This window comes from Vidua macroura, chromosome 10 (assembly GCF_024509145.1).
Source record: "Vidua macroura isolate BioBank_ID:100142 chromosome 10, ASM2450914v1, whole genome shotgun sequence".
NCBI lineage: Eukaryota > Metazoa > Chordata > Aves > Passeriformes > Viduidae > Vidua > Vidua macroura.
Genome location: NC_071580.1, coordinates 10898091 through 10910520, shown reverse-complemented (window position 1 = coordinate 10910520; position 12430 = coordinate 10898091). Strand labels below are relative to the sequence as shown.

At 46.1% G+C, this 12430-nt stretch overlaps 1 protein-coding gene across 2 annotated transcripts in view; it reads right to left on the bottom strand.

Annotated features, from left to right (window-relative positions):
- The window catches only part of TP63 (tumor protein p63), an 81935-nt gene extending 70452 nt beyond the window's left edge, over positions 1 to 11483 (bottom strand). Inside the window, exon 1 of one of the 2 annotated variants that reach the window (XM_053986580.1) lies at positions 11404 to 11483. In XM_053986580.1, the coding sequence (XP_053842555.1) occupies positions 11404 to 11451 (48 nt within the window). In that variant the 5' untranslated portion in view covers positions 11452 to 11483. The remainder of the gene's footprint in view (positions 1 to 11403) is intronic. The other variant, XM_053986579.1, reaches the window with a different exon arrangement.
- Positions 11484 to 12430: the final 947 nt, after the last annotated feature.

Sequence of the window (12430 nt, the reverse complement as noted above, 5' to 3'; positions counted from 1 at the left end):
GGTCATTAATGCAGGACTGTTGTGTGAGGTATGTGCCATGTTCTGCCCCACAGGTGGCTGGAGGTGGCTGTGGGTGAAGCAACACCCAGATACAGAGAGATACGTGGAAGTTTATCCAAAGAGATCTGCATGTCAAACACGAGGAGATGTGTATATAGCATGAATAAATTGACATGTCAGCACAAATCTCTGCCCTCTGTACACACAACCCAGACCTGGCTCAGTGTTTCAGATGCATTACCCTGTGTGGTCACCCTGAATCAGATGCTAGACAAGTGGCTTTTTGCAAATCTGTCATCCACAAGGGACACAAGAGAGGACACCACCATGCCAGCAGGGGTGGTAGGAGGTTACAGAGCAGGCACCAGACACTGCACCCACCAACACTGCTGCAGCCCAGGCACAGGTCATCTGTCCCTCTCATCACCCCAGGGACCCAAACTTTGATTCACTGGCTTCAGATCTAAATACACTCTCCTCCTAAGATGCCCTCTTGTCTGACAGGCTGGTGCCATGCTTCAGATTTTCACACCAGTGAAAAGTAAAGGCTTGAACCTTTCTACCTTATCACAAAGAAGAAAAGCCCCCAGACCCTCATTTGATTCTCTCTTTTGCAGATACAAATTTTTTATATAGATGAGACAACAACCTAATGGCAGCCAGGCAGCATCTCTTTGGGGTTCTCAGAGGAAAACTTGAAATATCATATGCTTAAATGGCTGAGTCATAAAAGCAAAAGGACACCCCCACCCTCCTCACACTGCACACTCACTTTTCAGCTGTGGGACAGTGATAGTCATAGTTTGTCTGAGCCTTCTGGACAGGTCTGCAAGGGAATCACCAACTGTAATGGTCTGAAGTCATGGCAAGACAATCTTTGTAAACAGAGATTATGCTTTATCATACCAATTAGCCTAATCAGAAAAAGCAAACAGATTCAGGCAAAGGGCCTCCTTTCACACATTCATAAGAATGACTTCACACTGAGGGCAGATGAACAAGGTTTAACTCTGTCTTTAGAGTCCAACGAGCTCTTCCTCACCCCAAATAGAAAAAGAATAAAGTAGAAGACAAAGAAAACAAAGTGTCAAGAGAAAAGCCTGGCACTTATGCTCTGGATGATTAGTTGGATTGAAATTAAAAAAGTAGCTCAGCCTCAGGAAAGGAAGCCTTCCTAAAGTAATTTACCTCCAATACTCTCAGAAACTAAAAATAATAATTGCTAGTTAGATTTGAAAGTTTCAGCTGCAACTCTCCCAGGTCTGACTCAGATATTCTAGAAAGCTTCTGGCAATGCTTTGTGGCTCCTGCTGGTATGCTGAAGAACAAAATTAAATGTAAACAAGACCCCTAAGTTTCCAAAAGGAGCTGTCGGCCAAGTTAAACTGCTGATTCAGTCTTTGTTTGAATGCTCTTACATGGCTCATCCCAGCTCCTCTTGCCAGTACCATGGGCAAGTTCTCAATAACCCTCTCTGGTTGCCAAAGTAAGTGCAAAAAATTGTGACAATTAAAAATGTCATTACCACAGCAGCAGTGTTTATTGGAGATTGTGTAATTTCTTATAGAAGGGGGGTGTGTGCATGCACACCTGCCTGCGTGTTAGGCAGTTCATGCAGAATTTCCTGCAGATCAAATTTTAAAAATCTGCTCAGACCTCTCCACTAGTATAAAAATAGCATCTGGATCGACTGCGTCACCACAGACTGTGACATTCACTTAACTCATGAATGTTTACAAATTAGGACCGAGATAACAGGAGGAGGAGGAGGGAAAAAATAGAACATAGTTTTTTGTGGATTTTTTTTTCTGTTACCTCTGAATAACTGCTGAATGCTTGAAAAACAAGCCTCTGCCAATTGGCTTTGATAGTCTTTCCAGTGCAGATCTTACAGGGACAGAGGTGTACTCTGCAATAGCATGAAGCCAGGTTAAACAGCAAAAAGAAAATACTTTCAAAAAAAAAAAACAAACCAAAAAAAAACCAAAAATCAACCTGCCTTCTTGAAAACTCATGCAGAGCTGATCTTCATTGCTCAAACCACAAGGAAGAGAGGGAGAAACAATGTGGTCCCTGAAACAGGGACTTTCCTCTTTTTTGTTTTTAATCCAACCATTTATGGCAAGACAGAACAAATAAAAAAGATGAGGTATAAAAGGCAGCATCCTACTTGCTAGTGACTGGCTACAGCCTTGTGTGCATCCCAGCACCGCATGGAACTGCAGCTGATCCACACACAAGAGAGGGACCAGGCACCCCCAGCTCCCAGAGAAACCTCTCTGCTGCACTTGGGAGAACAAATTTGAACCTCCTGGTTTCCTCACCGCTCACCCAGGGACAGGTCTGAAGCCCAGAAATTTCTTTGAAATGCACTCAAATGTACAAACCTTCACATTAGAAACATGCCCTGTCTGCAAGTTTTTAGCACTGAGGTTCAATCCCTTCTTCCAAGGACTTCTAACTGCATTTTTTTCCACATTTTAAAAGGGCAAGGTAAATAGCTGGACTTGCCAAAGGCAGGAGGTGAGCCCAGCTTCTAGCTCTGCCCACGGTGCAGGTCAGCTTCTCCTTCCCAAGGAACATGCCCTCCCCAAGGCAAACGCCTGTCACAACAGCCCTGCCCTCCGACCCTGGGTAAACATCTGCGCACGCTGCTTATTTGAGCTCCTACAGTCTCGTTATCTCCCCCAGAACACCCCTAGGGCTAATTAGAGAGTTAATGGCATCATGTCAAGAGATAACGCTACATGGTGGGGGAGCAGGGAGAGGAAAGGTGGAAAGGAATTGTGAAACAAAACCAGTTCCCTTCACAACCGCTGTGCAATATTGGTTTAGGAAAGGCGCACGCAGCCCCCGGGCCTCTGCCCTCCAGCTGCTGAGCTTCATTTAATGAGAGAGAGCAAGACACTCCTCCGGAGAGATTCAGCTCTCCAGCCAAGGTGATGCAAGGTACCCACACCTTCCCCATTGTCTGCACAACCAAAAACCCTGTGACCCCATCAAGGGTCATTCCCACCAAAGTGCCAGCAGTGACTGACCTCCCACAGCTGGTGTAGGATGTAGGAGGCAGACAAAGCATAGAGATCATTTATCAAAAAGTGCTTCTGCTTCCTGGCACACCTTTTATCTAATTTTTCCACTTTTACTGTACCCTAGTGTTTCTTTTTAAAGGAATTTGCTTTCACTATGAAAGCTTAGAGGTAAAACGACATGGACACATATCTTGGCAAGGCAGCACATAAGCCTACAAAACTACCAGGCAGCAGACAATTTCACACTGATGAATGCAAACCCACATGTCAGTAGAGACTCATGCATGTAGATGTGTCCAGGGGATTCTGGGGGCTTAAAGCCAGGGCAGCTCTTTGGTTGGAGTAACAACCCTCAACACTCAAACTGCATTTTTGCCTTATGAGGATCTTTTGGATGCTCAGCACAGCATGATTGACCACCCGGAACCCCCCACATTTATAAAACATTTTTCAAAAGTTAAGAGAGAATAAGTTACACAAGAAAATTCAAGAAAATTGCTCCTAATTGGCATAAACAGTCCCATCCCTCCAGCTGGAGACAGGACAGGGTCATGGCACAAACCTACATCCCCCAAGACCAAGCACTTTAGCCAGGGAAAGGGAGAAGGAGAGAGCAACAGATTACAGAGATTTTGTTTTCACTTAGAGAAAGGAGCAACTGTTGACAGACCAGGGCTGTTCTTGCACAAGCAGATGAGGGGAAAGTCCCTTATCTTATATAAACTACAGACTGGTCTCGTGAAATGCACAACTGTTTCTAAACGCACAACCACAGCAGCTCTTTCTAACCAGCCTCTGCTCTGCTGCCAACTCCCTCCACCCAAGCCCTTTTACAATAATCCAGTATTTAAAAGAAAGTTACCACTTCACAATAATTCAAGAAGAGCCTTCCGAATGTGTGGTTGCACCCTGACCCTGCAACCCATGGCCATTCAGGCTTCTATTAAAACTTCACTGTTATCCCATATTGCCCAGGCACTTTGGAGTACAGCACACTTCCCAAGGCAGGAAGTCTGGAAACCTGTTTATGCCGTTTTTCCTATGAAGAAACGCTGCACTTTGCAGTGCTGGTCTTCCCTAGAAGATTGATCACTTCTGCTTCAGACTTGTTTAATTTTAATCCAGTCTGGACTTCAGCATGAGGTCCACTATACCCATCCATGCTCTCAAGGAGGAATAGAAGTGCTTCAGAGTACCTTTTCCTTCTACTTAAACAGACTGGAGATAGAAGGTCACGCTTTTAGAGTGACAGTTGTACTTGTTACTGAAAACTCCTTTGATCTTTCATTAATCTCTGCAAATTCAGCTGCTGATTAGGGAAGAGTTCAGTCAGCAGTGAGCAAACGAACCCAGGCCACAAACCACTCCTTAAATCTACGCTTCACAGAGACAGATGTAATTTTTTGTGACTGCCTGACAATTCACTCCCTCATTAATTTCAGTGCTATCAAATCAGTGACAGGTGGAAAGCAGATGGTAGAGACATTCAGTAGAAAACATTACCTATTCCAGAAGTCTCCTCGTGAAATATTGGAGGGAAAAAATAATAGTCATTAAGAGGACTGTGGGCAGGATCTGCAGAACCACAAAGCAACATATATAGTGAGACTCTGGATGCCTGAGACTCTCTTCAAAGCAAGAATCCCAATTAACGCAAGAGAGAACTTTTAAAACAAAAGCTACACCCCACAGCTGGCTGCAGCACAGACACTTTGCTGTGCTGGACAAGGAAGGGGAGCAGGATACTCCCAGGGCTGAGCTCCAAGTTTGTCTTAGCCTGGAAGGAGAAACCCCTCCCTGGCATGGTCAGCTCTGTGAGGTGCTTCCCATCCTCTACTCACCTCACCCCACAAAGAGGGGTACCATAAAGCTCCACAGAGTTTTCATTTGGCTGGATATGGACAGCTCAATTCATCACCCTTCTAGCTAACAAGAGAAAAGGACCTTATTTTCCTTCTTCACACAATTTAGTTTAGAATTAAAAAAAAAAAAAAAAACAACAACAAAAAAAACAACAACACACACAAAAAAACAACACGAAACAAAGCATCCAGAGGCAGGTGAATTTTGGGGAAAAAAGAGGATCCTATCAACTAGATAGAAACAATGAGTGAAGTTCCCATCAAGACAGCATAAACCTTAAACTTGCTCCAGAGGAAGAAGTGCCTACCATCTATTGTTTCAAGATCAAGATGCCTTTTAATTAGGTGTTTGTGTAGACTTTTTAAAGATGTAAAATAAGCACTAATGCATTATTGCTCCATACTTGCTCAAGGAGCACATGTAGCACCATGGAAACTTTTGGAGGCAGGCCTAGCTGTTTGAGGAAGATGTTTTCTGAAGTGACTGCTTCTTTTGTTTAGAGGCATTTGCATATAGGCAGAGGACTCCAATTACCACACTCTTCACATCACATGCTCATAGCAATAGAGTTGGGGAGTTCAAGCCAGGCCTCCTGAAACACCCCATTTCACTGTCACTCTCCTGTAGGTTCGTGTTTTTCAGCTTAAAATTATTCCTTCCCAAAAATTTATTCCTTCCCAAGATGAATGTACAGCAAGATGCTGAAAGGGAAGAAATATTTAAAGGAATTCTAAATATGCTTCCAAAATTATCATACAGCATACAGATCACCCATTAGTTTTCTTCAGTACCACTGAGAATCCTGGGAAGTGACATTAAAAACAAAACACTTGGTGTAAGGATACTCATCAACTGGCTGCATTCCTACAAGAAGGAATGTACCCATCCCTGGTCTGCAGCCAGAACTAGGACCAAATAGCAGAGGAAAGGGAAATAGGGAAAAATTATTTTAAAGAAACCTAAATATGTCTTTAGAGCCCTGCCACACACAAGGGAAGTCTTCAGACTTTGATTAAACTGAACATACAGATACCTTTTTTCTTCTCTGAAAGAAGTGACAATTTCTGGATCTGGATCAGCAGCCCTAAACGTAATGATCAGATCATTTGGAGGGACCTGCACAGCAGATTAAACATTGGGCAGGCTTACAAAGCCAAGCTTAAATTAGGAGAGCTTCTGAGTTCAACTGCAAACAGGAGAGGTGCTGGAGGGAAGCTTCCAATAGAATAATGCCTTTGCTCATTATGGAAATGTCTCTGCATAATCTCAACTTTCTTCACACAGCTATGGAACGAATAAATAACCACAAAGAAGAGAAACTTGGCAAGCCTCAAACTCTCTCAAACAAAAACCAGACAGTAATAAAAGCTTTGATCACATCCCTGTGCTGTACAAAGTCCTTCCTTCCTCCTCTGCTATGGTCAGTCCTGGAATACTTAGGCACGGAAACAGATGGCCACACAAGCCACTTTGCTGCATCTCCTTATCAAATCAGCCTCATCCTCCAGGTGCAAAACCATTTTCCAACAAAATGCAGGGCTGTGGCAGCTGCCAGAGCCCGTGGCAGCACACATCACATGTTAGTCAGTCCCTGCACGGAAGCACCATTCCTGCAGTGCTCACCACATCAGCTCCCCGCCCCGCTGTGGGCACACAGGGACATCCATCCCACAGTTCCACCACCCCGTAACCAGCTTTCATCTGCTTCTTCAGCCATTACCTTGCAACAAGTGGAGTTCTCTTCTCCTGACCCAGAAAAACACTTTCAAGAAGCAATTAAAATTAACAGAGTTCAGAGCCTGCACTTTAATATTAAAGCATTGGCTAGAATGCAGCAGTCGTGCAGGACGGGAGGGGGGAGCTTTTTATGTCTGTCCATCAGATGCACAGCTGGTCCTGACCACAGCTCCCACGTGATGGAGACCAGGAATTCGTGCATGGCCATCAAATATGAATTACTGATTTACATGGTGCTAAGGCTGAGAGCATGCACAAGAGAGCCAGCAGCCACCTTGGGCTGAAACAGCTCCTCTACAGCTTGCTGGGCTGCAGCCTGGGAATGTATCCTGTACTAGGTGGTTTGGTGGCACTTTCATGAGCCTATAGCAGATTAAATATGGGAAAGGTTGCTTGTTTCCATTGGGAAGCATCATATTCCAACTCTGAGATGTGTCATTGGTAAAAGGACTGAGGCTGAGAGCCTCAACACTTCCATTTCCTACACAAGATGCATCTGGTCTATCTACCCTACAGCCTACTGTTACCTCCACCTCTATGCATAAGGGAGAACAGCAGAGCCACAGAGTTGAAGCTCTCAGTTTTAAAACTATGAAACACACACATTGCACTTCCAAAATTTCTGTAGCTACCAGGCTTTGGATACCAACAGCCCATAAAGCTGTACACCTAAACCCAAAACCAGCCCTACACACACCACCATCCCCAGGGTAGAAACCCAGTCCACAGGCTGCTCAGCACTGCCTAATCAAGCCACACACAGCAAATCCCCACCATTATTTGCAGAAGATGAAGGAGAACAAATAAATTAAAAAAAAAAAAAAAAGGCAAGGAATTCTCTCTGCCTTTTATGGGGAGGGATGGATCCAGGTTAAGAAAACTCTGACCGCGGCACTGTCTGGGGAGCAGGCATTCCGCTGAACTGGTTAGGCAAGGGGCTGCTGGAGGAGGGCTCGCTCAGGGGCATGACAGGAAGGTATTTACAGGGGGAGGGGGATGAGCTGCTCCATCCCTGGGGACAGCACTCCAGCTCCTGCCAACAGGGTCCCCGCAGCCCTGGCCGCACTGCTGGGATGGTGGAGGCAGAAGACTCACAGACTCCCCAAAGCCCTCAAATTACACTTTTACCAGGATGCTCTTGCCAAAATCCTTAGCCCAAAGCAGCTTTGGGTCCAGACCAGCATCTCTTAGCATCAGTGAGTTTACAGGACTTTTGAGACATGGTAAGAGAAAGCAATTTTGCACCTGGTAGAGCAGGCTGACAGCACTAAGGCGGCTCCAGGACAATGCATGGGTTATTGCAGTGCCACACACCCACTCCTACAGAGAGATCTCCAGACCCCTCCTCCCTGATGCCCCAGGGCATTTAACCAGTCAGACACAAATATAAAATTGCTGTAGCATTACCTGATTTCCAGCACTGCAGGATACAGGCTTTGCAATCAGTGTTCATCCTGAATGCAGGGAACTAGACATCACCCCACCACACCCCACAGCTGCTGGCTACATCCCTGACCAGAGGAGAGGCTGGGGACCACCGTCCTTGGTGCACTTAATGAATGGCAGGAGGCCCACAAGGATGTGCATGCACCTTACCTTCCTGGCCATCTGCAGATCCTTCCCACACCAGGGCCATGGCACAAAGTAAGTGTTCTCCACACCCACAGGGACCACCAGCCCTTCACTCCGATATGCAAAAAAGGCAGATCTTTGCTGGGGTTTCCCAGTCTGCCTGTGGTTCACACCAGGGGAAAGGAAAGGCCACAGCTGACAGCCAGGATGGGCCACCCAGGACATTGTGAAAGAGCTGGTCACAAGGCACACGGCTGGGGAAGGTTGCTGACTGTCTAATGTTATACCAGACCTAGAAACCTCTTCCTGCCCCCTTCAGATCTTTTCATCCCAAGGTAGTATAGATCACCAGTTTCTCTTACCCCTTTCTTACACAGGCACAGAAGTTTATTTCTTTCTCAAAACAAGTACATGAGAACTGCAAGGTCTCAGCAAGAGACAGGGCTACAGCCCAGATGAGAGGGGTTTCTCTGTCACCCAACCTTCTTCCCTAGGTTTCTCCCCAGAGCTGCACTTTCAAGGCAATGAACACAACTGATGGGTGCTCAGCAGGGCAGGACTCGTGCTCATTTTCTAGACCACCTGTGGGACAGTTTCTTCGGGCCCTGCAGCTCCTTCCCCACTACTAGTTCTGTTGTGAACAAGCACTTGTACTCCCAAAAGTCAAATAATAATTAAAAAAAAAAATTAAAATCGCAGGTTCCACCAACACAACTCTTCGGCTCAAGGATGGACACCTTTTAAGACTGCAAGTTTCATTTTTCAGTCATAAATTGCAAGAAGGTGCAAATCTTATTTTAAAAGCTGATTGGAATTGCTTTAAAGTCCACACAAGGACAATTGCTTTAAATAAACCACTCTTAATTGCTCTACATCCATTTAAATCTCACATGGTGATGCATTTTGGAGAAAAACTGGCCTTGCTCTTTTCCTAAGACAAATGTAATACTATAAAGCACTCTGCCTTGATCTCAGTGCTCATCTCCCAGGGCCCCTCTGTTTCTGCTGCATTCCTTTGTGTTTATCTGCCCTCTTCAACCCTTTGCTGCAATCAGCTGCGTGCAGCACCTCGTGTCTAGAAGTGACATGGCAGAGGTTACAGGAGAGACAGGTGCAAGGGAAGCTCGTGCCCCGAAGCCATCCAAAGGAAAAGAGAAGCTGGAGGGGAAGAGAGTTGTAAGGTATTTCAGATTAAAGCAAACACCTTGCCCCAGGCTACACATTCTCTGCCAATGAAAGCTGCAGCCGCTTCGAGCCCCAGAAACAGCAAAGCAAACACAGACTTCTCTGCAAGGGGAGTTGTCACCTGTCAGGGATGTTTGCAAATTTATAGGGAGGTGGTGGTGGTGGTAAGGGGAGTAAAAAGAGCTTTCCTCATTTTAAAAGACGGGCTGTTTGCACAGGTTTGCAGTGCATATTTTGCTTTGTGAAGGCTTTTGTCCAGCATTCAACTGAGAGAAGGTGCTGTCTTCCACCGAAGACAAACTGGAACATTTATTAATGTACATACATTAATGTACTCCGAGCTGCTGCCTTTACAGTAAGGGTGAGGATGGGATGGAATTTTCCCGCTCCCCCTTCAGCTTGTCATGTCAGTGAAAAACACTTCTTAAAAAGAAGTCACCCTGCAGCCTGGCCTCTCCAGAAATGCCTCCTGCAAGGTTGGGCTCAAACTCATTGTCAGCAAGAAATAATTGCATAGAGAAAGCTTCTTGTCCCCTTCCCAGGCAGCAGTGCTCAGAGAGAAAAAGGGGAAGGGACTTTCCATTCATGTTTCACTGCACCACTGAGGGAGACTGAACAGGCCTTTAGTGAGCCCAACAGCTACCACAGGGCTCTGCAGACAGCTTGGAGGAACGGGAGATGGAGGTGAGTTTGTGCTCAATGCCACAAATCCAGATTTGAGCATGGAAGGAGAAAAGTTACTGCAAATGACCTTTAAACTGTTGGGAATTGTTTTTTAGGAGGACATAGTTCAAACAGACCCTTATAGTCCATTTTGAAAATCTGAATCCCCTGTAAACATGGAGAATCTTTTGGACTATTGAGGAGACACTGTTTCACTGGAGTTGTGCTGTAATGGTGGAAAAAGACAAGATCTAGATGCTGATGGAAGGCTTGCACCCCTCATGCCCCACCAAATGCTGAATCAAAAGATAACCAGATGTGATGTAGGTCTCCTCTCCTTGTGCACATGGATTAGTTCACCACATTATCCAGGTACATACCCAACCTCAAAGCAGCTTTTTAACCCTTTGCAACTGCATGGAAAGGGAAGAGCACTGCAGCCTCCCCAGCACAGCACTGACAGGTCAAACCTCCTGTCACCAGGGACTGCGTCCAGAATGACCCAGGAGCTCCTTCCTTGCAGACACAATCCCCCAGGCCACAGACACTACCAGGATACAGACTGCCACCACACCATCACTGGGCACATCAAAAATTGTGGCTGATTAGCCAGGGAATTAAACGACAACAGTTTCTCAGGATGGAAACAGTACATCAAGAAAATTTACAGATACCAACACAAATTTAAAACTACACTTCATTTCACCCCAAAGCATACAAAACCCAGGAAGAACAGAAATAGGACATGAGCAACTCAAACTCCTGAAATATCTCCTCCTCCAGCCTGCAAGAAAAGCACCTGGCTTCTTCAGAAGAGCTATTCCTAAGAAAGAGCCAGTCTGTTAGTGCCAAAGGCAATGAACCAGCAAGCACCAGTGCCTCATCTGCATTCCAGTCTTGAGCCATATCCCTGAGAAACCCATGGCCAAGACTCATTACAAACACTCTCTAGTCTGAAGAAACTGGAGGGGAAAAGAACCCAACCACGGTCTGAGAACATGTTTTTATTCATATATGACCCTCAAGAGCAGAAAAACCAGTGAAGAACCTCTGGCCTTGGTCAGCAAAATTGCAACTGTGCCCAGAATCCAAATTATTTTAACCCTGAGGTCAAACTAGCCCTAAGCAGGGAGAGTGCAGGGATTGTTGAGTAGCCTGTGTAAGAGGCTCCTCAGCTCTCCTGCCAGTTCAGCTGCCTCATCCCTCTCTCCTGCCATTGCTGCTGCAGGAGAAGAGCAGGTGAGGAGCCAGCCAAGGTGGGAAAATTGGCCCTGAAGCAATGCAGCTGGAATAGCTCCTGCAAAAAGTCCCCTTCTGCCCGCAAAGGTTAAGGAAGTTTCTCATTACTCACCCACATGGGGTCGTTGAGCTCGGTGTCCTGCACCCGGACACAATCCATGCTGATCTCAATTTTGTTTGTGGAGCCATCTTCAGATGGGCCATCAATGAAGTTTAAATCAATTGGCTGAACCGAGCATATTGGCCTGGAAAGAACACAGTAATCGAGTTAAAACTGGCCAAGTTCTGTTTTCCACCACCCCACCTTCCCTCCCTTCCCCTGTACCCAGAACTTTGGTACTACTACGAGCCAGTCTCATGACAAAGTCAGGAATTACTGAGGAACAGCCACCTCCTCACCGCTGTACTACAGCGGCCCCTGAACAGGACAGGGCCCTGAGGGACACATCACTTACTCTGAGGCAAGAGCAGAGGAGTCAAATCACTCAAAGACAGAACTCATGGAGGATGTACAGCAGTGATTGTTTCAGCATCAGCCATGGCAAGTCAGGAATTGGGAAGAGAGTCAGTTTTCTTTCAGCCAATGGACCTGACAGGGTGAACTCTGCACCATCTTCACCTCCTCTCCCTCCTTGGCATTAACAAGGGGAAAACATGCAGCCCAGGCAGAGTGATGAGCCCATTTCCTGAGGGGGAATGCCAGCCACCAGCCATAGGAAGCAGCCAGCTCAGCCACCAGAGGCCTGGCAGAGAATCAGTGTCACTGCTGACTGCTGCACTTGGTCCCCACAGCCTGGGTGTAGGACCTCTGGAGAGCTCCAGAGCTGTCAGTCACCACAGACTGACACATCCAGTCATCACATCCATATCTAATCAACAAGTACAGAAGATTCCAAACTCCCCAGCATTAGTCCCTGAGCAGCCTAATTATAGAGGCATCCTGTCCTAAAACACCTTCCATATGTTCCACGTAAGGGCTACTTACTGTTCCAGGAAGTCCCAGATATGCTGGATTACCTCTGGGCTGAGGAATTCCCTGGGCTGAGAGCTTTGGGACATGGCTGATCGGTAGTAACTCTCCTTCCAGGAGAAGGGGCTCGGAGTTTCTACAAACCTTAAAAAACAAAAGCAAAAAAAAA